This window comes from Oratosquilla oratoria, chromosome 30 (assembly GCF_046742065.1).
Source record: "Oratosquilla oratoria isolate Oo_2021 chromosome 30, ASM4674206v1, whole genome shotgun sequence".
NCBI classification, from domain to species: domain Eukaryota; kingdom Metazoa; phylum Arthropoda; class Malacostraca; order Stomatopoda; family Squillidae; genus Oratosquilla; species Oratosquilla oratoria.
In genome coordinates this window covers 48,396,479-48,423,567 of record NC_134806.1, presented here as the reverse complement: position 1 = coordinate 48,423,567, position 27,089 = coordinate 48,396,479, and the positions used below count along the sequence as shown (strand labels likewise).

The following is a 27,089-nucleotide window of genomic DNA, read 5'->3' as shown; positions in this document are numbered from 1 at the left end:
ATAATCAAGGATATTGGAAATTGATCTTTGTGTGATTATTGCAAACACTTTATTGGTTTCCATTTGTCAGGGAATGCTGCCCCCACCCCACAGAAAAATGAGTAAATTTTGTCAGAAATAGTACCAGAACCCCATTAAAAAATTTAGTCCACCTAATGTAGCCCATTATATGCCTTAGTTGTTGACTGTAAAAAGTAGGCGGCAAGTATAATAAATATATGTGTAAGAAAGGTAATATAAGGTTGTAAAAGATGAAGTTAACATCATTGTATTTTATCATAGCAATATGAATTTGGAAGCTTGATATTAATCAAAACAACCATACAAGATGTCTTGGCGACCCCACTTGGGGTCACGACCCTAGGGTTGGGAAACAGTGCTTTAGTCTCTCCTTCCTTGTGACAGCTTATTCTGCTCAATGGCCCCCACAATGCATCTTACTCACCTAGTTTTATTTCTATTACAGCATATAGCAAATATTTTCTTTGTAACTGGTAATTTTCCACTTGGAGAAGTTAAGGGACTAAACTATCCATGCTTGTCAATATATGTAAATATTAGGAAGAAAAATAAAACAAACTCTCTCCTCATTTGCTTGCTCATTATAATAGCAAGACACAATATTTTTCATGTACTAAAATCAGAAAGAATGGTCCCTTTCTTCAGTGTTCATGTTCTAATCAATAAGCAAACAGTACTACATAAACAAGTTGATAACATTACACTAGTGTTTCATTTAACATATACAAATTAAAACAGCAATTTATAAGGTGAGCATGGCCTGTAAGGGATGCATTTAAGTATTGCTTTCTTTACTGTGAACTTTCATAATACTTATTAATGCTGCTACAATAATGTCTTTATCTGTTTGTTTACTAATCTATTTCACTAATTTGTTTTGTAAAGGTCCTATAAAAAATCCACTAAAACATCTCCACTGGTATATGTAGGACTTTACCACAGCATTCTTAAATACATAATAACAATTTCATACAATAACTGTTCATACAGACAACCTGTGATTAAAAAAAATGTGAGAAAGTGTAAAAAGAGCTAGGTATACATATTTTTCCAAGGAATATGTCACATTCAATTCTGCCTTAAATGGCATAGACCAAAGCATGAACCTAACAACTCCCCACACAGCTCCAGTCTTTAGTGAGAAATGTGCAATGCAATGTCACACTAGAAAAGTTTTGTGCTTGCACAAGTTATCATGTGCCTTTTGAAAGCATCACTCGAGAATGCTGCATCATATAATGTGTGATACTGCTCCTTCATGAGAAAGCTGCATTGCACAGGTCATGGTAGAAAGACGTCTCCATGTGGGGCATCATGTGCTATTTCAGCACACCATTGGATGAGACTAGTTCACATCACAGGTCATGCTGTTGAAAAGGCCTTTTTTCCATTGTATCACATATGGGTCTTCATGTGATATTTGAGATCACCCTTTCGTGAGAAAGTAGAATTGCACAGGTCACACTTGAATGGCTTCTCTCCACTGTGAGTCATCATGTGACATTTCAGTTGATCCTTTCGTGAGAAAGCAGAATCACACAGGTCACACTGGAATGGCTTCTCTCCTGTGTGAATCATCATGTGACATTTAAGATTACTCTTTCTTGAGAAACTAGTATCACACAACTCACACTGGAAAGGCTTCTCTCCTGTGTGGATCATCATGTGATATTTAAGAGTACTCTTTTGAGAGAAAGCAGAATCACACAGGTCACATTGGAAAGGCTTCTCTCCTGTGTGAGTCATCATGTGATCCTTGAGAGCACTCTTTTTTGAGAAAGCACAATCACACAGGTCACATTGGAAAGGCTTCTCTCCTGTGTGGGTCATCATGTGACATTTGAGAACACCCTTTCTTGAGAAAGCAGAATCACACAGGTCACACTGGAAAGGCTTCTCTCCTGTGTGGTTCATCATGTGATATTTGAGTTCGCCCTTTCGTGAAAAAGCAGAATCACAAAAATCACATTGGAAACACTTCTCTCTTGTGTGGATCACCATGTGACGTTTAAGATGACTCTTTTGAGAGAAAGCAGAATCACAAAGGTCACACTGGAAAGGCTTTTCTCCTGTGTGGGTTACCATGTGACTTTTGATACCAAATTTTCGTGAGAAAGCAGAATCACACTGGTCGCACTGGAATGGCTTCTCTCCAGTGTGGGTCATCATGTGATATTTGAGTTCATCCTTTTGTGAGAAAGCAGAATCACAAAGATCACAATGGAAACATTTCTCTCCTGTGTGGATCATCATGTGACGTTTTAGATTACTCTTTCGAGAGAAAACAAAATTGCAAAGGTCACACTGGAAAGACTTTTCTCCAGTGTGAGTCATCATGTAGTTTTTGAAAACACCCTTATGTGAGAAAACAGAATCACACAGGTCACAATGGAAAGGCTTCTCTCTTGTATGGGTTATCGAATGATGTGTGAGTGCTGCATCGCACAGGTCACATTGGAAAGGTTTCTGTTCTGTATAGATTATCAGGTGACTTTTGAGGTGACCTGAGAAAGCTGAATTGCATAGGTCACACTGAAAAGGCTTCTATCCTGCATGAGTCATCACATGACATTTGAGATGACCCTTTTGCGACAAAGTTGCACTGCTAAGGTCACAAAGGAAAGGCTCCTCTCCTGCGTGGGTCATCACATAATATTTGAGCTGGCCCTTTTGTGAGAAAGCAGAATTACATAAGTTACATTTGAATAGCTTTTCTCCTGTGAGGGTCATCATATGACATTTGCGATACCCTTTGTTGAGACTACACTCCACAGTTCCCATAGCAAAGCCACACCAGTTACACTAGAAAGGTTTCTCTCCTGTGTGGGTCATCATGGGGCATTTAAGATTGACCTTTTATGAGGAAGCAGAATCACACAGGTCACAATGGAAATGCTTCTTTCCTGTGTGGGCCATTACAGTACCTGATATCTAAGATGGCTCGTGTGATAGCTGTGCCATGGATATCACACTGGACTGTCTTTATTGTATGACAAATTCATGGAATCTAAGGATTTTCCACTTTTTATAGTTTTCTTCCTCCTGAAAAAATAAAATATAGAATAAGAAATACAATTGTGGGCGTTTTGTACACAAATCATTTCATACTCAAGTCCCTTTGTACCTAAATAGACCATGTGTACATGCCATCACCTAACATACAATAGGTAGAAATACTAACAGATATGGTCCTCTGATATATTACCTTCTATTTTTTCATTACAAATGCAATGAAAATCATCCAATAGCTACATGCATAATCATGCCACCACAACTAGAATGACTAAATTTCCTCTAGCCTTTTTGCCTGGCCATAAGATTTAGAAGGGGTTCAGCTGACCACAACAGTCATATATTAATATAACTCCATAACATTCCATGTTTGAGCTCATAAGACCTGAATCTAAACATGAAATACTCTAGTAAGGCTTATTCAGTTCATCTCATTTATCTAACTGAAATAAGTGATGCAATTCAAATTAAGATACACGGCATACTTATGTTATTATTTTAGCAAAACACAACAAATAAAAGTGATCTAAGAAAATGTACATGCACTATCCATATTTTTTCTTGTCATATTTAGTAAAATCTATCAGTAATGCCCACTAAAAAGAACTAACAATCATGTTCCTAGGCAGGAGCTGCTATCAATGAGGGAACTCTAGATAATGTGGAAGTAGCAAGATCATAATGTTAAAACACAGGCATTATATACACAAACCCAGTAACCTTTCAGGAAATGTAACTGGTTGTGACACTTGTGCAATAGTACTAGCAAATAATATTGGCAAGATTTTGTTGTTCATTCTCTTTGTAGATACCATATGATATTAGTGTTATCTCAGGCTAACAACTTTGTTTTTGTTTACATTTTAATGAAACAATATGAATGGGTTGGGGCACACACCATTTTAATGACCAGTCTACCATGTTCGGAATTTTCACTATACTTAAGAAGTTGATATGATGTGTGGTGGCTGGTGGCAAGTAGTGTAGATACCTGGTTGGGCAGTTTATCAAGGCCAGGCATGATGTACAGCAGCATTTTGCTATGGAGGGGGCAATGTCTCAGACACTAATTGGCGTGAGATGTATAGATGTGAAATGAATGTGTCCCATTCCTCTAGTTGTGGACTGAAATTCTATACTTCTCCCCTATTCCGAGCAGTAATTATTAATTACCTGCCCCAACAGTCCCAGCAAACATGGCAAAGGTGGTAAAGGTGGTGGTTTTGGCCACAGCCATGCACCTCCTTCCCTCCCCCTTTCCCCTCTCCCCCATCTTATCTACCCTGCCCTCTAACTAAAATCCAAAATCCAAAATAGCCGTTTAAAATGCGCAAAAACGGCTTCGTATATTTCACCAAAAACACCCACCTCAAGATGGGACTTTTTCAAAACATTTGATACCATTGAAAAGGTATGGTTTCAAGGAATATAATACTTAAATTTAATTTTAAAAGCTCAGCAAAATCCAAAATGGCCGTTTAAAATGGACAAAGACGGCTTCGTATATTTCATCAAAAACACCCACCTCAACATGGGACTTTTTCAAAACATTTGATACCATTGGAAAGGTAAGGTTTTAAGGAATATAATACTTAAATTTTAAAATGCTGAAAAACGAAGAAATCAGAAAAAATGAAAACATTGTTTGAGATCAGCAAATTCATCAGCAGAATCATCAGCATTTTCCACCCACCTCAACACAGGTGATGAAAAAATTAATGTAAGTATTCGCTAGACAGCTACAACATTAATTGATGCCTGAAAGTTGCAGACCATTATGGTTGTAGCTGTTTAGGTGTTCGATACTCTAGAAAGAATGTTATAAGTCAATAATGAGGTCATATTAGATGTACCAGCGTTTCAAATTTTGTATAGGGGGCTGGCTGGAGGGGGTTAAACTTTGTTTTGGGTTAGGATATTCGAAATACAAAGAAAACATTTCAGATAACGGTACCCTTTCAAGAACTAGGAAATAGTAGGCACTCTGATACTGATGTTTAGAACATTTCTAAATAATAAACTAAGATAAATTTCACCTAGGTAATTGTAAAATTAGATATGAATATTTCTGCATTTTTTAATCACTACCGCTGATACTAATGATTTGCTGTACTCATATCTGATGTTGAAAATACTTAGAATGATGAGAGCTAGTCAGTGATATAGATAAGAATTGCATCTTTGAAATTTAGCACAATGTAACCTAGCCTAACTCTTGATAGATAAAATGATGCCCACCTTAACTATATAAAAATCGCTGCTGATGTTACTTTAAATTTGCTGTACTTATATATATAGTTAAAAATACTTAGGATAATAAGAGTTAGCTGATGATTTAGGGAAAAATTGTAGGCTGGCAAACATGTTTGAATACAGTTATGCAGTCATTACTACATGTTGTTATAAAAGAAATGCACGTGAGAATGAAGATTATCTTGCATCGAATACAAGAAATAAAATATACAAATGCCAGTGAAAAAATCTGGTCTCTTTTAAAGAGAGGGATGTATATATAAATATGTATATATGTATATATATATATATATATATATATATATATATATACATATATATATGTATATATATATATATAAACATATGTGTATATATATATATATATATATATATATATATATATATATATATATCTATATATATATATATATATGTAACCATTACTAACCATCACCTACCACGCACATGATCCACATGCTTGCAACATGGCACTGCCTCCCTCTCTAGCTGACCTTGCTTTCCCAGAACATATAACTAATGCAGCAGATTTCAAGACAAACATGATATAGATGCCCAATCTCACCATACTAACCCTACTATATTACCCATAAGCTAACATATATGTATCATGTCTAATCATACCCACCAGCCATATGATTAACCCCAATAAGTAGAACTAACTCCAAAGACTAAGAATAGCAACTAACACCTTTACTTAGGACACCCTACTAACCCCCTTTATTAACAACACCTATGTCACCAAGACAGGCAGAGCTGAGCAGGCTGAGAGGCTGTCAGCCAGTTGTGCCCTAGGTCAAGGCCTGGCACTTATTGTATATTGCCCATATATACATTTATTGTTATAAATAAATAGAAGAAATTCCAGTTTTGGAGTTTATCTTGCCCACATTAAGTCCCCCCTTATGTACATACATATACATACATATACCAAGGCTTTTTCCCCCTTACTAGGGAGGTAGCCAAAAAGGAAAAGGCATAAAATCATTTCCACCCATTTCATCCCCGAAAACACGCCACACCCCCTCCACCCTCTCTCCCATCTTAGCACCTCCTGGATGACGGGTCATCCCTGCACCTTGTTCACTGCCCTGGGTCAGAAGCAGTGTCACAAGACACAGCACATCCACAGCAAGGCCGCTTCATTAAATCGGCGAACCCCCCCTCTCCGTCCCCCCATGTAAAGGAGAAGACGGGGAGAAATCCCTTCGGGCTGCGTCAAAATTTTGCTTCACACACACTACCTCATCCCCCATCCCCCCATCCATTCCACCTCACGCATCACATCTTCCATATACAACCATTCTCCATTCACCCCTGTCTTCTGTCCTCTCCCGTCCTTCCTCAACAGACATTCCCCTCTTCCCCAAAGCCCCCTTCACCCCATCCATCCATCTCATCCTAGGACGTCCCCTCATGTTCACTCCTCCACATCTGCCTTCCATACCTCTTTTACTAGTCTTTCTTCACTCATTCTTTCCATGTGTCCAAACCAACCTAATACTCTTTCATCAACCCTATCTCCCAACTCCCTTTCCACCCCTGTTCTCCTCCTCACCTCCTCATTTCTCACTCTATCTAGCCTAGTAACCCCCATCATACTTCTCAGACACTTCATCTCAAACACATTCAAGCTCCTTCTCTCTTCCTCTCTTATGTTCCATGTTTCTGCTCCATACAGTGCTGTTGGAACAATCACTCCTTCATACAGTCTCCTCTTAGCATCCATTCCCAAATTTCTATTCCTCATTACACTTTTTAATCCACCAAGGCATTTACTCGCTTCTCTCAATCTACATTCCACCTCCACCTTTACTCCACCTTTTCCTGCCACATTTGCACCCAAGTATCTAAAACTATCCACTTCCTCCAGTTGCTCTCCCTTAATGCTCACTTCCATATTACTGCCACTTTCACCCCTTGTACATCTCATCACCTTACTTTTACCCACATTTATCATTAGCTTTCTTCTATCACACACTCTCCCAAACTCTGTCACCAACTTCCTCAATCCCTCCTTCGATCCTGCCACAAGCGCAGTGTCGTCCGCAAACAACAACTGGCTCACCTCCCACTTTTCTCCATTTTCTTTAACCATCTCCAATCCCTGACCCACTACCCTTGCATTTACCTCTGGCACTACCCCATCCATGTATAAGTTGATCAGCCAGGGTGACATAACGCATCCTTGACAAAGTCCCACCTTTACCTCAAACCACTCACTCTCTCCATTTCTAATCCTGACACAAGCTCTACTACTCTCATAAAAACTCTTGACAGCTCCGAGAAGCTTTCCTCCTATCCCGTATATCCGCATAACCTCCCACAGTGCCTTTCTGTCTACCCTGTCGTAAGCCTTTTCCTGATCCATAAAGGCCCAGAAAACATCCTTCCCCTTTCCTATAGCTTTCTCACATATCTGTCTTACCACAAAAATCTGATCTACATACCCTCTACCTGTCCTAAATCCACACTGTTCCTCACCAATTACTCCCTCTGTTCCTCTCCTAATCCTCTCAATCAAGATCCTCCCATAAGCCTTCCCAACTACACTTAACAAGCTAATCCCTCTGAAACTACTACATTCACACTTGTCCCCCTTTCCCTTGTAAAGTGGAACTATACAAGCACTCCTCCAGTCCTCCGGCACACTACCTTCTCTCCAGCAAACATTAAATAACCTCACCAACCAGTCCACCAACACTGTACCTCCTTTTTTGAGACATTCTGCATGACATCCATCCATCCTCCATAGATTTTAGTATTTGTTCAACCTTCCATTTCTTTAAGTTTCTTCTTTGATACGGCTTGTATGTATGTTTCCTTCCCCTACTACATTTTGGTTAACACCCTACTGTATTTGTATACACTCGTGTTACTCCCACTACATTCTCTCACGTTAGATATCAAACTTATCATATATTTTCTTTCAGGTCAAGGGTAAATATCAACATTTACTTCAAAAGGTATCCGAAGATTATTCACCATATAATAAAATTTGGTGTGGCATTTTTCACAATATCACGCAATGGCCCACATGAGAGAGAGGCCTTTCCAGTGTGACATGTGTGATGGAGCTTTCTCGGGAAAGAATCGTCTCAAATATCACATAATGGCTCACACAGGAGAGAACCCTTTCCAGTGTGACTTGCGGAAAGGTAGCTTTCTCACGAAAGGATAATTTCAAATGTCACATGATGACACACACTGGAGAGAAGCCTTTCATGTGTGACCTGTGTGGTGCAGCTTTCTCACAGAAGGGTTATCTCAAATATCACATGATGACCCACACTGGAGAGAAGCCTTTCCGATGTGACATGTGCGGTGCAGCTTTCTCTTGAAATAGTTCTCTCAAATATCACGTGATGACATACACTGGAGAGAAGCTTTTCAAATGTGACCTGTGTGATGCAGCTTTCTCACAGAAGGGTCATCATATGATGACCCACACTGGAGAGAAGCCTTTCAAGTGTGAGATATGTGTAGATTTGGTTTGTGGTCTATTTTGAGTTTGGAGGTGTTAAGACAAAGTTCTGGTTTGTTTGCTTTAATCCCTCTGTCCAGACTGATCTACATCTCTGAACATTCAACGAGGAAAACGGTGGTAGTTGCCTATGGTGTATTTACATACACACAGTGGCTATTGCCAAATGAAAGGGCTATATACAATTTATTCTCTATTATCTACTGCCTACTCTACTTCTACAATATACAATACATGAACTTAGTATGGATACTTAGCATTTATGTATAGGTTATATATACAAGCAATGAAAATGTATAATAAAAATAATATCAATCATATGATGACTTGCGGTTTGCAATTTCAGATGCAGGTGTCCATTTGCACCCTGCCCAAATGACTGGGTGTGTGTGTGTGCACGCTGGACATCTAAAGGATTGAATATTTGCTTCAATCATCTTGCAACATGTGTAATGCAGCTTCTTAGAAAAGAGTGTTCACAAACGACTTATGATGACTCACATTGAAGACAAAAGTTTCCAGTGTGACCTGTGTAGTGCAGCTTTCTCACAAAAGGATATTCTTAAATATCACATGAGTACCCACACTAGAGAGAAGCCTTTCAAGTATAGACAATGTGATGCAGCTCTCTTACAGAAGGGTTATCTCGGATGCCACGTGATGACCCACACCGGAGAGAAACCTTTCCAATGTGGCGTGTGTGATACAGCTTTATCAGGAAAGACTGCTCTTAAACATCACATGATGACCCACACTGGAGAGAAGCCTTTCCAGTGTGACCAGTGTGATGCAGCTTTCTCACAGAAGGGTTCACTCAAATGTCACATGATGACCCACACTGGAGAGAAGCCTTTCAAATGTGACTTGTGTGATGCAGCTTTCTCACAGAAGGGTCATCTCAAACATCACATGGTGACCCACACTGGAGAGAAGCCTTTCAAGTGTGACTTGTGTGATACATCTTTTCCACGGAAGAGTGCTCTCAAACATCACATGGTGGTCCACACTGGAGAGAAGCCTTTCAAATGTGACTTATGTGATGCAGCATTCTCACACAAAAGTGATCTCAAACGTCACATGATGACCCACACTGGAGAGAAGCCTTTCAAATGTGACTTATGTGATGCATCTTTCTCACTAAAGGGTCATCTCAAACATCACATGATGACCCACACTGGAGAGAAGCCTCTCATGTGTGACTTGTGTGATGCATCTTTCTCACAGAAGGGTCCTCTCAAACGTCACATGATGACCCACACTGGAGAGAAGCCTTTCCAGTGTGACCTGTGTGATGCATCTTTCTCACTAAAGGGTCATCTCAAACATCACATGATGACCCACACCAGAGAGAAGCCTTTCAAGTGTGACTTATGTCATACATCTTTTTCACGGAAGTGTGCTCTCAAACATCACATGATGGTCCACACTGGAGAGAAGCCTTTCAAATGTGACTTATGTGATGCAACTTTCTCTCTAAAGGGTCATCTCAATCAACACTTGATGACCCACACTGGAGAGAAGCCTTTCAAATGTGACTTATGTGATGCAGCTTTCTCACAGAAGGGTCATCTCAGTCGACACTTGATGACCCACACTAGAGAGAAGCCTTTCCAATGTGACCTGTGTGATGCATCTTTCTCACAGAAGGGTAATCTCAAACATCACATGATGACCCACACTGGAGAGAAGCCTCTCCAATGTGACCTGTGTGATGCATCTTTCTCACAGAAGGGTCATCTCAAACTTCACATGATGACCCACACTGGAGAGAAGCCTTTCAAATGTGACTTATGTGATGCAGCTTTCTCACAAAAGGGTCATTTCAATCGACACTTGGTGACTCACACTGGAGAGAAGCCTTTCCAGTGTGACCTGTGTGGTGCATCTTTCTCACAGAAGGGTCATTTCAAACATCACATGATGACCCATACTGGAGAGAAGCCTTTCAAGTTTGATGTGTGATGGAGCTTTCTCACAAAAGAACACCCTAAAGATCACGTGATGACCGACACTGGAGAGAAGCCTTTCCAGTGTGACCTGTGTGGTGCAACTTTCTCACGTAGGGGTCATCTCAAATATCACGTGATGACCCACACTGGAGAGAAGCCTTTCAAGTGTGACCTGTGTGATGCAGCTTTCTAAAAAAAAATCTTAAATATCACGTGTTTGGTAGATGAGTCGTCATACACGCTTACTGTCAGTTGTAAATGCTAGTTGTCGTTTTACTCTTAGTTGTGCAGTTATTTTGTTGGCCTATTGCGTTATAACATTTTTGCTTGTTCCTAATCAAACATTGAGTGTTCCATTAAAGTAAGTGAGTAAATCTTGTAATACGAAAAACCGTCGTGAATATTAGAGCATTGGCTAACTCGTGGATAAAGATATCTGCACGCCATGACGTACGGATGTTCTGTTTACCATAACGTTGTGTAAAGTATTTGGAGTATTTACCATTGTTCCTTGTAATTTGTATTACTGTAAATATATATGCGGCAACATATTCAGCAGTATTTATTTTATCCTCCGAGACACAAGTCATATTTCAATGGCGGGGAGGTTGCGGGAATTATTTTTTCATCATCCCCTAATATTAATTTGAAGGGAAAACTTCCCTAAGAAAAGGCAGACATCCAGCCAGAGCATCAACTTTGGCTGGGCCGCATCCACACATCCTTGGGTCCAGGCTCACCACATGTATCTCAGTCTCCTATGTACAATTCCTTCTAGGGTAAAATTGGGATAAATATGCCGACCTGATGATTTCGGTCAGAAATGCCTGAGTAAACCCGTGTGAGATTTTTGGGTCATTTTAGCCACAGTCTGCGATTGGGCCACTATCTCATCACAGGTCGAGGGCCATGAGGCCTGCGGGTAAAACTCGGAAATGACACAGGCCAAAGGTGTGGGCGCTAGAGGCGGGAAGGCAGAAATTCAGCCAGAGCCTCAAATTTGGCTGAGTCGCGCACACATACCCATGGGCCCAGGCTCCATACATGTACCTTATTGTACTCTCTATACGTCTATCCCTTCTGGAGTAAGGGTGGGCAAAATCGGCCAACCTGACGACTTTGGTAAAAAAAAAAAAAATCCCTGCGAGATTTTTGGTTATTTTGGCCACTGGTTCCGATTGGACCACTATTTCACCAACAGGTCGAGGGCCACGAAGCCTTCTGTGGGTATCAGTTGGCAACCACTCAGACCAAAGGTGCAGGCAAAGATCCCGCCGGAGCGTAGTTGGGAAGGCACATGGGAGTGTTTTACTTGGAAATGGAGAGCTGGTGATTTGAGACAAAGGCGGGAGTGTCAAAGGGATGTGTCATGTAAGCAAACAACAACTGGCTCACCTCCCACGTTTCTTCATTTTCTGTAATCATCTCCAGACCCCTCCCATTACCATTGCCTTCACCCCCTACACCATTCCATCCATTTACACAATGAATAACCATGGCAACTTGACACATCCCTGGCACAGCGCCACCTTTACCTCGAACCGCTCGCACTCCATCGTCTCCCACTAGCACGACTCGAGCACAATTCATGATCTGTTTATGGATGTCATGCGTAATCCATCCCGTACGATGCCACGGGCAGTATCGGGCAGGCTAGTAACACAAGCACAAGCTAACCCAGCACCCTGTATTTCTTCAAACAATGTTGCTAAATGACTCACAGCCACCTAGCCTTCGAGCAATAAACTCTTCATAAGCGCAGAAGCGGTCCGTAGGAAATGTAGAGATGAAAGCTTCTCTGATCTTGTTGTACAGCAACTTGCCGTTGTTGCTCGGTTCATGGTAGACGACAAACGCACCGTTCACAAGTCTCGGTGGTACGATGTCCTGCAGTTCCGAGAAACCAGCACACCAACTCGAGTTTGTCCAGCCACTCCAGCACGTTATGTAATGATCCATCAACTAATGGAATTAACCGGACATACACCATCTGAACTCTGGTTTTCTTGTAGGTAGACATGCCTAAATAGCTTTAAGGGCAATATGGCAATGAAAGTCAGTAAGAGTACACTTAAATATTCTTTGTCTACCAACCAATTTTCAGACACCAAGGCCTATAGAACACAGCCAACCATAGTTATCTTGTTCTCGCCTACGACTACCACTCAATCAGCCAGCCAATCCCAGGCTTTACATGGTGGCCTGACCAGTGACGTCATCACAAGTTACCATTCTTGTCTTTTATCTAGATTTTTTGAGATCTACATACATAGTTTTCAAATTAGTTTGTGCTACTTTGAATATCCCTGTTCCTTGGTCACTGCTTGGATGAGGGACAATGTAGCAACAAACCATCCCCGCTGAAAGACCAACAGCCAAAGCTGGTCGGCTGAGCAGGACTGGTCTCCAGGGGTGCCCACAGACTTTCTTGTGGTGGACGCACAAGGTATAAAGGGCTATAGGGAGATAACCAAGCGAAGCTTATCAACCTGAGTTTTTGCCACTTTTTGGTTGCCTTTTTGACATACTTAGGTCCATTAATTTACCACGTTTCTAATGTATGTAAAACATCTACATTTTTCATTGAAAGTTGAGGGTTTTAGAAGGGAAATTTTTTTGAATAGTGGACCTTGTATGCTTGTAATGTCCACACTGGACGCACGTGCGTCCGGTGCGTCCGCCTGCGGGCGCCCCTGCTGGTCTCCGGTGGTTGTTGATGTTACATCGAAAACCACCTGCGACCAGTTTGGACGGCAGATTCCTCTGGAGGTTGCCCACCAGACTAAGATCGGTCGAACACCGGTGGCCGATCGGTTGGCGACCATTAACCGTTAAATAGGTGGTCGCCGACCGATGAGCGTCCAGTCGTAGGTCCTGTCAAAACTGAGTACTGCTCGCCCCACTACTCGGCGAGTGGTTGCTTATTGGTGGACGAGCGATTGCCCATGGATTGGCGAGTGGTGGGCGACCGATCGGCCACTGGTCTCAGTGGGAGTGGTTGTTGCAGTCACGCCATCTGTCAACTGGCGGCCGACCGCTCTTAAGAGCAACCCATAGCCAATCAACTATCAGTACAACTCGACCTTCTGTCACGCTCGCCACCTCTGCCTGCCTCCTCCCGCTCACTTCTGCTTCTATCGCTTCTACCTGGTCCCGCTGATTCCAATAAGTTAATTACCGTATTTTGCTGACTTTAAAACGTACCCCTATATGTAGATATTTGCACCGGTAGGCATGTAGGGTAGGTTAGTGCTTCTTTCGCCCGTTCGTGATGCAGGCAGGACTTCTATAGTGACGACGTTACAAAACTTGAGTTGTGACTACAAACCATAGTGGGATGAAATTTCTTTAAAGATTTAAGTCATAAAGGCGACTCGAACTTGGGACGTCACTACTACCTCACGAGTCTTACCGGTAAAATACCGGTAATTACACTATTGTTTACCGGTAATTCCGGTACTGAAATTAGCTATATTTGTCCAGCACTACCGGCCAGCCCACTATCGCTGTACCTCTTTTTTTTCAATACTAAACAAAATTTTATTTATTTTGGAAATACTAAATATATCTTTTAGAAATACTGAAAAAAAGGAAAACATATTCCTCCGACCTTTTGCACGGTTTGTTTACGTATTTGTGATTTACAGGACGCTCGATTATTGTGTTTGTGCTTTGTACATGTGTGGCATATACTTGAATTCGTGAGTGTTTAGTTCATTTTTCAGTATATTATGATTTTACAAGCAACTTAATCCAATAACAATACAAATGAAATAATATGCAAATGTAAAGATTATCATTGTAGACCAGGCTACATGTAATATCATTTGTAAGGACTAAATGGGTGGGAATTTTCAAAAAATTATGTTTGTCAGTCTCACAGATCCAACTCTTAAACCAGATTTTTTTATGGGCCCGCCGACGGCAACGCTGGAAAATCCGAAATCAATGTAAAAGAGAAACTGTTGCTATTCCTAATTTTTCCGTCGAACTGCCAAATAGCGTTGGTATAACGATCAATATGGGTCTGTTTTATGGACAAAACATGCAAAGTTTGGTCCATACCGTAGGTTGTGTACCCCTTTACTCGTTGGTTGTGTACCCTTTACTTACTCATTGGATTGGACAGGCTAAGGAGTCCTTAGCCTGTTCATTAAGATAAATGAAACAGAAATGAATAGAAATATATTTTTTAATTTCCTCTTACTTGAAAACATTGCCTCCTAAAGCCTTGTATAAATAAATGTGTTGGGGCATTTTTTTATTATTATTATTATTATTTATTTGTTTTAATTTCACCCTCCAACCCAAGGGAAAGGATCCATGGTGTTCTTAACCCATAGAATTAAAAAAAGTCCGGCACTGCCTGTCATTGGCGAGCTCATGTTACGAGTAAAAGTCCTGAATTATGTAAACATCGATATTTTATGTGAAACTTTCATTGCTCAATAGCTCCTAACCTAGCCTAACAAAACCATTACATAGAAAATATATTTCAAATGAAAAAAAATATAAAAGTGAAAGATGCGCTTGAATGATACTGGAATAAAACCATGTTCTGAGCATTTTGAACTTGGGTAAAATTTTAGTTGTGCACACCTACAATTTGTAGGTGTGCACAACATATGTGATTTTCATGGCTGAAATCAATAACAAAAAAGTTACTAAAACTGATTTACTAACGAACAAAGTCACAGTGGTTGAATGATACACCATGCTTGTTTTGAGAGATGCCAAGGTTGAAGAAATGAAAGGATAAATTTGTCTATTCTAACCTAACCTACATTTAGTAATTTAGTACCTCAAATTGTAAAGGTCATCCAGGTCATTGTTGTCTAAGATGCTGATGGCCTGATTATTATTATACCTTGGGCAATTAATAGACAACAGCAGAACCCTGTGTTCTCTCATAAAGTTCAAGGAAGCCATATTGTTTTTGTAACAGTGCTTATTAATGTCATCTGTAGTTGAAGAACACCCAATCCACAATGTGAAAGTCATTGTCAAACTGACAGTGACTGGACTGGACAGACAACAACATGGCATCTGGACTGTATCCTAGTGGCTTCATTCATTAGTAGATATGCTTGTAGCTTTTTTTTTTTTTTTTTTTGCCAAGAATATCGCATACTACATTCATGTATTATAAGTTACACTATTAATATTTAATATTCCAATGCTGTATTGTATAGGTGTGCAGAACTCAAAGAATACCCCTCATATGTATTACAAAAATTAATATTAACCCCTTCAATACGGGCCAAAATCTCACGGGCAGCATTAGCTGCCAGACATGCGATGTTGCATCATAATACTCGCATTATAAAAAATTAAATTACCGCTGTATTGCTCGTTCTCTTTCATCCGTGAGTTTTGATAACCGTAGAAAATATGATGAAGCCAATTTACAGAGTTTGGGGGTCACGCAGGTACATCTACAATATAATCAAGACGCCGACATCGGCATCTTCGCGTACCCACTTGCTCCTCATGATGCCTAGGTAGGCGTCATTGTATCGAAGGGGTTAACATCTGTAGTGATTAAAAAATATGACTGGCAAACATCTTTCTAGTTCACAAGATGTGTATCCTGTTTACTTACATTCTGATTGGCGCTGGGACTCCATCTTGCCCTTGGTACAAAAATCAAGAATTTAAGTCCATATTTCTATTCCACTATTACGAAAACACATCCCCCCCCCCCCTTTTTTATGTCATGATTAGGTTTTATTAGGTTGGGAGCTTTTGGCCAATGCAAGTTTCATATCTTCTTTACTTCTTTTTTTTTAGGCATGTCCCCTTTTGGGGCTACAGGTAGTAGGACTCCTAATCCCATCCCCTGTCCCATTTTTTGTCGCCTTTTACGACTCAAGTGGAAAGACTTGGTGGTAGCATTCTCTTCCCCCACCACAGGGTCGGCAAAAAAAGGAAATGCATATTCAGAGAAATGGTACAGGACAGTAACAAGGGGTTGGGGGACAGCATAATGGAGGGACAGTCATAGTATAAAAGTGTCATCATTTCTCTATGAGCAGAGTTTTCCTCTATCACAGACATTGATGGGCTTTGGTCTGTAGGGGCGCCCCATATTGACCCTAAAGTATCAACTGCATGCTACTTTGCCACAATAACATGCAGCCAATACCCTAGACGGGGAAGAGAAGGCAGTGAGAGGAAGGTGGGCTGAGTATTTTAGGGAGTTGCTAAATGTGAAGGATAGGGAGGGAGAGGTAGTTGCCTGTATAGTTCTGCTTTACAAGGGACAAGTGTGAGTGTAGTAGTTTCAGAGGGATTAGCTTGTTGAGTGTAGTTGGGAAGGCTTATGGGAGGGTCTTGATTGAGAGGATTAGGAGAGGAACAGAGGGAGTAATTGGTGAGGAACAGTGTGGGTTTAGGACAGGTAGAGGTTTTGTAGATCAGATTTTTGTGGTAAGACAGATATGTGAGAAAGCTATAGGAATAGGTAAGGATGTTTTTTGGGCTTTTATGGATCTGGAAAAGGCTTACGACAGGTTAGACAGGAAGGCACTGTGGGAGGTACTGCAGATATATGGGATAGGAGGAAAGCTGTTAAGAGCAGTCGAGTTTTTACGAGAGTAGTAGAGCTTGTGTTAGGATTAGAAATGGAGATAGGGTTGTTGTTGTTGTTGTCGTCGTTCCCTTGACTGTCTGTCCGAGCAGTCCTGTCTCCCCAAAGGAATGCTATAGCCGAAACTGGGTTTTCCCACAAATCCTTTATAGAGTGTATGTTGTGTTGTTTGCGTGCATGATTGTGTATAATGCAGTCCATTATGTGTTGTATGATATGGGGTGAAGTGTTACATCCTGGGTAGCTGTTCACAATGGTCCTGGAGCTGCAGCGTCTACGTCGTGGTACCACCCCCAACACCAAGAGTTGGGGGCCAAACAGCAGCAACCACCCCTGGCCATCAGCTCTACGCAGGTGGAGATAGGGTTGAGTGAATGTGTGTATAGTCTCAATGGTTATAGATGCCACAGTCATGGCATGAGTATATATGTAGCTATTGGATGATTTTCAGGACATTTCTAATGAAAAAGAAATGCAATGTGTCATAGCACAATATATGACAGTGTTATTACCTACTTTATGTTATGTGGCATATACAAAGTGTTTGGGTACAAAGGGACATTAGTATGAACTGTTTTGTGAATGAAAAATCCACACCACTAATATTACACAACTTCAGAGTTAAATGTCAACCTTATAATTATATTTTTTCCAGGAGGGTAACTAGCAGCATTTATTTGTTAGAGATATCCATAGATTCAGTATGTCATACAATGAAGAGGATCCGATGTGACATCTGTGGCACAGCTATCTCACCAGTCATCTTAAATATCACATAAAGACCCACACAGGAGAGAAAACTTTCCAAAGTGATGTGTGCAATAAAGCTTTCTCACCAAAGACTAATTTCAAAGGTTGCATGATGACCTACACAAGAAAGAAGCGTTTCCAGTGTGACCTGTGTGATTCTGCTTTTTCACAAAAGGGTCACCTCAAAGATCACGTGATGACCCACACAGGAGAGAAGCCTTTCCAGTGTGCCACGTGTGATGCAGCTTTTGTAACTGAAGGTAATCTCAAACGCCATGTGATGACCCACACAGGAGAGAAGCCTTTCCAGTGTGACCTGTGTAATTCTGCTTTTTCACGAAAGAACCACCTCAAATATCACATGATGATCCACACAGGAGAGAAGCCTTTCCAGTGTGACCTCTGTGATGCAGATTTCTTGAGTAAGGTTGAACTCAAACGTCACATGAGGACCCACACAGGAGAGAAGCCTTACCAGTGTGAACTGTGCAATTCTTCTTTTTCAGTGCAAAGTACCCTAAAAAGTCACATGATAACCCACACAAGAGAGAAGCCTTTCCTGTGTGACCTATGCAAGAGACCTTTCTCAAGAAAGAATCTCCTCAAGCATCACATGAGGACTCACACAGGAGAGAAACTTTTCGAGTGTGACCTGTGTGGTTCTACTTTTACACAAAAGAGTCACCTCAAACGTCACACAAGGACCCACACAGGAGAGAAGCCTTACCAGTGTGAACTGTGCAATTCTTCTTTTTCAGAGAAGAGTACCCTAAAATGTCACATGAGGACCCACACAGGAGAGAAGCCTTTCCAGTGTGACCTATGCAATAGAGCTTTCTCAGCTAAGGGTAAACTTAAACGTCACATGATGACCCACACAGGAGAGAAGCCTTTCCGCTGTGATCTGTGCGATGCAGCTTTCTCAGATAGGGATAAACTCAACTGTCACATAACAACCCACACAGGAGAGAAGCCTTTCCGTTGTGACCTGTGTGATGCAGCTTTCCCAGTAAGGAGTCGCCTCAAGCGTCACCTGATGACCCACACAGGAGAGAAGCCTCACCAGTGTGACCTGTGCAATGCTGCTTTCCCAACAAAGGGTGAACTCAAATGTCACATGACAACCCACACAGGAGAGAAGCCTTTCCAATGTGACCTGTGTGATTCTGTTTTTTCACAAAAGAGTAGCCTCAGATATCACATGACAGCCCACACAGGAGAGAAGCCATTCCAGTGTAACCGGTGCGATGCAGCTTTTGCAAGAAAACTTAACCTCAAACGTCACTTGAGGACCCACACAGGAGAAAAACCTTTCCAGTGTAACCTGTGTGACGCAGCTTTCTCACAAAAAGTTGCCCTCAAGCGTCACATAATGACCCACACAGGAGAGAAGCCATTTCAGTGTGACTCGTGTGATGCAGCTTTCTCACAGAAAGGTGGCCTCAAGCGTCACATGAAGATCCACATTGGAGATTGATTGGATCTGACATCATGACTACCAGGAACATGAATGTTGAATACAATATGTTTTACATTAAAGAGGGAAAGAAATTATATTAAGGAAAAGGAAAAATTATATGAAAATATAATTTGTTTATTTAGAAAAAATAAAACAAAGAATATCTTTTAAACTAGATATCTAATTTCTTTAATACATGTTAATTAAAGTCATTATCCTTTAAAATCTTGATTTTTTTCTTATATCTAAAAACACTATCACAATCCATATCAATGCCCAAAATTCTAGCCAAACTGTATCTGTTATTACCATCTCTGCACGGTGATAAATGCTGGTTTCAGTTCCACCAGGGGTGGGCACATAACCAGCAAATGTCTAATTGTCAGTGAGACCAGTCGTCACAGCACGGCGCATTTCCACCATTCATAAGGATTCCTTGGGTTAATCTCATATGACTGTATGTTATTGTGAAACACAATGGCAAAAGCCGACAAGATTGTGAGAATAAACACCGTGTGAGATCGAAACCTTTATTGGAACGACGTTTCGCTTGTTACAGCTTTTTGTATGTTATTGTACTCACAAGAGTGTATGCTTGTAGAGGTCTATCTGATTTTGTTGAGTCACACCTCATTCCATTGCTGTTGCCATATATTCTTGATAGATCTGAAGATGATAGAAAAAATAATATCCCCCCCCCCTACCAATAAGGTAGTGGGGTGTTAACATCTTGGCATCAAACTTGCTGCTGCTAAATTAGATAACTGGTCTGCCCTTTCATTTTCATAGACTTACACATGTGCAGGAACCCTACAAAATGAAATTGTAAATCCTCTACACTGATATAAAAACACCCACTTTATTTATTAATTTTCATTTTATTTTATTTTTTATTTTTATTGTTTTTTATTAATGGGTAGTTATCATTGTAGATTTCTAGTGATTGCAAGACACTTTTTGATTACAGAATACAGTATAACTACAATTCTCAAGGGTAGCAATATGTTCTAGTGCAACTGAAATACTGTAGTTATCATTGTAGATTTCTAGTGATTGCAAGACAATTTTTGAGTCACAAAATACAGTATAGCTAGAATTCTGTAAGGTAGCAATATGTGCTAGTGCAGCTGAAATACAGTATAATTTGAAGCTAAAATGAGAAGTGCTCTTCATTGATTAAAGTTATCACTAAAAACTCCTTATCCAGTGCCTACATCAAATTTAGACCCATCAGTATAAACAGATGTCGAGTTCATGTGCTGGACTGATTAATTGAGTGAATATTATCTGGCATTTTGATTATCAGGATCATGGACACTAAATACAATATATCTAACATTAAATGTATAGGAAAATATATACAGTAAGGTTGAAGGGAAGAGAAAAAAATACTCTATAAAAATAGGATATAAGTTTAATAGATAAATAAATATATATTTAAAAATTTGTCTATTTTTGTCTTAAACACTTGTTAATTAAGATTGTTATGATCCTTTAAAATCTACATCTGAAGTTCTGCTATTGTTAAAAACACATCATGATCCATCTCTGTTCCCAAAATGTTGGCCATATTGGATCTGTTATTACTATCTCTACACTGTGATAAATGGTGATCTCTCAGTTCTTTCAGGCTAGGTCAACCAATAAATGTCACTGTTACTGTAACTAAACAATCATCACATTATAGTTTGTTTCCACAGTGCATAAGGAGTCCATGGGTTCATCTAATATGACCAATGCAGAGATGACATATTAATCTCTGACATTCTACGGTCATGTTATTGTATTCCAAAGGATGTAGGTTTGTAGAGAGACATCTCATTTTGTTAGGTCCCACCTCATTCCATCGCTGTTGCCATGTATTCTTGATTAATCTGAAGAGGCTAGGGAAAAAAAGTTCTAATATGGTAGGAAACATCATCTTGGCAACAAACTTGCTGCTGCTGAATTAGATAACTGGTCTGCCCTTTCATTTCCATAGATTTCTACATGTGCCAGAACCCTACAAAATGAAATTGTAATTCCTCTGCACTGATATAAAAACATCCACTTCAATTTTTTTTTTTTTTTTTTTTTTTTTTTTTTTTTTTTTTTTGAATCACAGAATAGTATAGCTCAAATTCTGGAGGGTAGCAATATGTTCTAGTCCAGAACCCAGCCAAATTTAATTGTAATTCCTCTGCACTGATGTAAAAACACTTTTGTTTTGTTTTTTGTAATAAAGGGTGCTTATGTTTGTAGATTTCTAGTGACTGCAAGACACCTTTTGAATCACAGAATAGTGTAGCTCAAATTCTGGAGGGTAGCAATATGTTCTAGTACAGTTGAAATATTATACAACTCAGCAGTAAAATTTGAAGCCAACATGGGATGTACTTCTTGATAATTAAAATTTTCACTAAAAGTTCCCTATCCAGTACCAGCATCAAATTTGGATCCATCAATAAAATAAAGACAAATGTCAAGCTCACGTGCTGGACTGAGTGTTTGAAAAACAAGCTTCTCATTTCTTCAACAACTGGCTCACCTCCCACTTTTCTCCATTTTCTTTAACCATCTCTACTTCCATTCCCATTACTTTTGCATTTCCCTCCCACACCATTCCATGTACACATTGAGCAGCCATGGCGACATAACACAACCCTGACACAGTCCCATCTTTATCTTAAACCACTCACTATTTCTATTTCCAATCCTCATATAGGATCTATTACCCTCATAAAAACTCTTGATTGCCCTTAAAAAGTTTTCCTCCAATTCTATCTGCAATACTTCCCACAGTGCCATCCTGTCTACCTCATCATAAGCCTTTTCCAAGTCCATAAATAACCCCACCTCCCCCCCTAAAAAAATCCTTACCTTGTGCTAAATCTCACATATCTACTTCAAAAATATCTAATCCACACAACTACTACCTTTTCTAAACCCATACTGCTCCTCACCAATTACTTCCTCTGTTCCTCCCCTAATCCTGTCAATTAAAACGTTCCCATAAGCTTTCCCAACTACACTCAACAAACTGATCCCTCTGAAACTACTAGTCACATTCATCCCCATTTTCCTTGTAAAATGGAACTCCACCAGTCCTCCATCACTCTATCCTCCTTTAGACATGCATTAAACAACCTCATCAGCCAGTCCACCATCACTGTACTTCCCTTCTTCAGATACTCTGCATGACACCCATCTAACCCAGGTGCCTTATCCTCCTTAAATTCCTTTCAAAACATTGTTTCGTTACTTTCAAGAATTTCTGTCATACTCCTCCCCGTTTTACACCTCTCCATTTTCCTCTTTTTCTTATGTTTTCCTTTTCTTTTTTCTGTGTACATCTCATATGTTTCTCTCATCCTATTTTGCAACCAATCCTTGAATGTTCGCTTCTTCTCTTCTACCTTCTTCACTTTATCATCCCATCACTCCTTACCCTTCTTTCTATTCCCCCCCATCATCCTTGTACCACATTCCATCTTTGCACACTTTGTCACTATCTCATTGAATCACCTTCATTCCTCTTCCACTCATACCTATACATTTATGCATTTATTTATGTATTTTGTTTGTTATTTACATTATTATATTTTTTGTTTATTATTATTATTATTATTATTATTATTTTTTTTTTTTTGCATCCGACCTTGATATGGACCAAAAGGTCTCCTGTCGGCATGCTCCGCCTTTGTAATCCTTTGTATACATCTACTCTACCTTTTACCAACTTTGCACACTTCTCTCAATTTCTTGTACTCCTGTTCCTTTTCCTTCTCATTTAAAAAGTTTACTCTTAGCATCTCTCTACCTTCCGTCCTTTTCCCTTCTCCACCTATCCTCCAATCAACTTACCTTCTACCAAAAGATGATCTGATATTCCCCTGTCCTTTCCCCTAAGAACATTGGTAGTCAGAACTCTTCCTACTCTTTCGGATACCACTACATAGTCCATTAATGCCTTATCAGCCACCTTTCCATCCACCACCCTCTCCCATGTGTACTTTGCTTGGCTTTTTATTCTTAAACATTGTGTCAGCTATCATCAACTCTCTAAATACATCACCATCAGCTCTGTACTTTGATTTTTACCTGGCACTCCAAACTCCCATACCACTTCATCTATTGATTAATCCCCTAATCTAGCATTGAGATCCCAATGCTACTACATTGATATTCCCATCAAAACTGCCTAAGCATTCATTTAAATATATCCAAAAGGCTTCTCTTTCCTTTACATTCCCCCTACTACCAGGCCCATATGCACGCACAAAGATCCACATTTCCCATCCCAGTTTCACCTTCAACCACAATGACCTTGAAGAAACTTTTTTCTACTTCACCACACGCTTTCCTATCTCTTCACTTACTAGTAGATCAACCCCTTCCCTCCCTCGCCCTCTCATCACCCCCGACACCCTCCCCACTAAACTCCCAGACTCAAACTTACCCCACCCTTTCAACTTAGATTCAGTTAGTGCCAACATATTCATCTTCCTTGTCACATACTGCTTATCTCATTCCTTTTACGCTCCTCAGTACCACACCCCCACACTTAAGAAAAAAAAATAGGGTTCTGGTTGGACAACTCCCAAACCCTTTTATACCTTGACTTTTCGTACGAATAGGATTACAGAGAGTAGGATACCTAGTCCCATCACTCCATTCCGTTTTCGCGGCCTTTTACGACCCGAGGGGAAAATCTCTGTGGCAGTCTTCTTTTTCCCTCTGCCACAGGAGACAGAGGCGAAAATTGAAATATATATACTCAAAGAAATGGTATACGACGGCATTAAGAGGGGGACAACATAACGGAGGGACAGACGCAGCACCAGAAAGTAGCATAATGTGTAAGTAGAGGTGTCCTCTAAAGCTACGCGTACATTGTAGACATTTTAGCTATATTTGCAGTTCAGCAGAGGCAACAAGATCCCGGATGTAACGGACGAGATGAGCAGACGACAGATATTCTCACTGTGTGGCAAATTGGTTGGTCACTACCCGAACGCAGGTTGGCTTCGTGTGGCTTGCAGTTATATAAGAGGAAGTCAGGGTTGAAGGATTGGGGAGACAAGGTTGATGAGAGCATGCTCACGATGGTACGTGACGTTGTACGACGGGTGAGACGCGATGATTCAGTGAAAGGACAGTGGAGTGCACCGCAACAGAACATAGGTGTGATGCTAACAGCATAACTACCGGCGTGGTCCTGGAGATAGGAGGTGTGATAGTCGAAGATGGGCCGTGGCAGCGTGAAAAGGATGACTACCATCACATTAACGTATCGGAGTTGGATGCGGTTGTACAAGGAGTCACTTTGGCGCTGAAATGGAGGCTACGCGAGATCGAAATTAGGGCAGACTCAGCCACGGTGGCGGGGGGATGAACTCGATGCTGAGAAGAGAATACGTACGGAAGGGGCAGCAGAGGCCATTGTGAAAATGGCGCTTTGGGATCCTGAGGAAGTTAATAGACAAAGTGAGCGTAGTCCAAGTGCCGTCGGGAGTGAACAAAGCGGGCGCGGTAACCAGAGTAAAGAAAAGTTGGCTGAGAGTTCCGGAAGAACAGGAAGAGGAAAAGGCTGAAATGTGCGCCGCAGGATCCCTATGCGCGGAGGAGTTGCATAGAACACAACACCTAGGTGTTGGTGGGTCATTGTTCTTAGCAAGGAAAGTTTACCCGAACTCGGCATGGAAGAAAAATGGAGGAGGTTGGCGGTCGACGTAACCCACTATCGACGGGGCATGTAGACTACTTATTGATGGTTGACTGTGGCCCAGGACGATTCACGGTCTGGAGGGAGTTGAAGACAGACGCGGGAGAGGAAATCGCACGGGTGATGAATGAGATATTTCTGGAACGGGGTCCACTGGATGAAGTTCTGGTGGATAATAGCACCGTGTTTCAGTCGGGAGCACAGAAAGAAATGCTGGATAAGTGCAGCACGAGACGTTTCTTTAGTGCTGCTTACCGGCCGAGCGGAAACGAAATCGTAGAACGACACCATCACATTATTAAATCCATCGCCGAAAGGGCACTAATACCGCCCATGGAGGCAGTCTTCTGGTATAAAACGTCCTCTAGTTCAGGCCAAGACAAAGACTCGGTTCCACAGACATCTCAGGGTAGCGCCGGTGCTACCGGCCAATGCTGAAGAAGACGCTGCCTTACCACAGGTGGGGGAAGAGGTATGGGTAAAGCCAAGGGATTGTAAGTGCACCTCACATTTACCGAGGTATATCGTACAGGAGGTAAATTCGCAGAATAACATCTCTGTCGAGGGAGTGCCGCGACATATCCTGGACCTTCGTTGTGCTGGGCGGAGAAAACGATGAAGAGAATTACGACGCAGTACTGGATGCTGGAACAGCGCCTCAACGACCACAGCGTAATATACGTCCTCGGTGACCATACGGAAACAGCATATTCCAAATGTGGATGAACTAACGATTTATAGCTTGTTAATGGGAAATGGAGTTATGAAGTCAAAAGATCGTGCGATCAGTCCTAGAGTCTTATTTGCTTTCTCAGACGCTGAAATACACTGCTTAGATGATTTGAGATCGTTACTGATAATTACGCCGAGATCTTTCTCACTATCCAGTTTTGTTAACAAATTTCCAAATAACTTGTAATCGTACTTACTGTTGTTTTTACCCATGTACATAACCTCGCATATACTTGTGTTAAATTTCATTAGCCACTTTTCAGACCATTGCTGAAATTTATCTAAATCTTCTTGATTCAAGTGATTATTTGCCATTCCGCACAGTTTGTATCAGCATATTTGGAGACAATAGATTTCAGTCCGTGTTCTATAAGTTATATATACTATGAATAGAAGTGGTCCAAGAACGGAACCTCGAGGAACTCCACTCGTAACATTTTTCCATCTAGAACTTTTGTCATTTAAAACAACTCTGTTTTCGACTATTCAACCAATTTCTAGTCCAACTTAATAAACTACTAGATATTCCGTGTGAAGCTACTTTAGTAAGTAGCCTTTCGTGGGGAACGGTATCAAAAGCTTTTGCAAAGTCTAGATATATTGAATCTATATTGTTTCTTTTGTCATAATTCGAGATGACTGTGTTGTAGAATTCGAGTAAGTCACGCAAGAACGTTCCCGTCGGAATCCATGCTTGCTACCATTTATCAAACAGTTACTTTCTAAATGATGTACGATAGCATCTCTGATGATATTTTCCATCATTTTCCTACGATTAAAGTCAAGCTTATAGGCCTCTAGCTATCTGGTTTCTTTTTGTCACCTTATTTGAATATTGGAGTAACGTTGGCTAGCTTCCATTCTCTTGGGACATCTCCAGATATGATGGATTTATTGAAAATTTCTAATGGAACAATCTCATTTTTCATTCCCTTTAAGATTCTTGGATGCCCTGGTGTTTTATTAACTTTGAGTTTCTCTATACACCTTTTATTTTTATTTTTTTATTTTGTTCAGTTTGGAGTTCACTTTGAGATGTTTCGTTTACGAATACCGAGTTAAAATAGTTGTTACATCACACATTCCTTCATTTGAATATTGCAGTTGGCCGTCAGCAGATAATAGTGGGCCAATGT

At 40.6% G+C, this 27,089-nt stretch overlaps 3 protein-coding genes across 6 annotated transcripts; 2 read left to right on the top strand and 1 right to left on the bottom strand.

Annotated features, from left to right (window-relative positions):
* Positions 1-584: 584 nt before the first annotated feature.
* Positions 585-4,280, bottom strand: LOC143041356 (uncharacterized). 3 transcript variants are annotated; one of them, XM_076213185.1, is made up of 2 exons: positions 4,207-4,280; positions 585-3,063 (listed from the first exon to the last, which is right to left on the bottom strand). In XM_076213185.1, exon 2 carries the CDS (start codon positions 2,356-2,358, stop codon positions 1,417-1,419), a length of 942 nt encoding a protein of 313 aa, XP_076069300.1. In that variant the 5' UTR covers positions 2,359-3,063; positions 4,207-4,280; the 3' UTR covers positions 585-1,416. The 3 variants fall into 3 exon arrangements, with proteins under 3 accessions (XP_076069300.1, XP_076069299.1, XP_076069301.1); XM_076213184.1 differs by lacking the exon at positions 4,207-4,280 and adding an exon at positions 3,932-4,188; XM_076213186.1 differs by lacking the exon at positions 4,207-4,280 and adding an exon at positions 4,025-4,188.
* Positions 4,281-4,333: 53 nt separating this feature from the next.
* LOC143041355 (uncharacterized) lies at positions 4,334-11,258 on the top strand. Of its 2 annotated transcripts, none has more exons than XM_076213183.1 (2): positions 4,334-4,601; positions 9,117-11,258. In XM_076213183.1, the coding sequence occupies exon 2, from the start codon at positions 9,260-9,262 to the stop codon at positions 10,730-10,732; it is 1,473 nt and encodes a 490-aa protein (XP_076069298.1). In that variant the 5' UTR covers positions 4,334-4,601; positions 9,117-9,259; the 3' UTR covers positions 10,733-11,258. The 2 variants fall into 2 exon arrangements, with proteins under 2 accessions (XP_076069298.1, XP_076069297.1); XM_076213182.1 differs by having other exon boundaries at positions 4,334-4,753.
* Positions 11,259-15,242: 3,984 nt separating this feature from the next.
* LOC143041164 (uncharacterized) lies at positions 15,243-23,768 on the top strand. The gene has a single exon (XM_076212983.1). The coding sequence runs from the start codon at positions 18,168-18,170 to the stop codon at positions 19,533-19,535; it is 1,368 nt and encodes a 455-aa protein (XP_076069098.1). The 5' UTR covers positions 15,243-18,167; the 3' UTR covers positions 19,536-23,768.
* Positions 23,769-27,089: the final 3,321 nt, after the last annotated feature.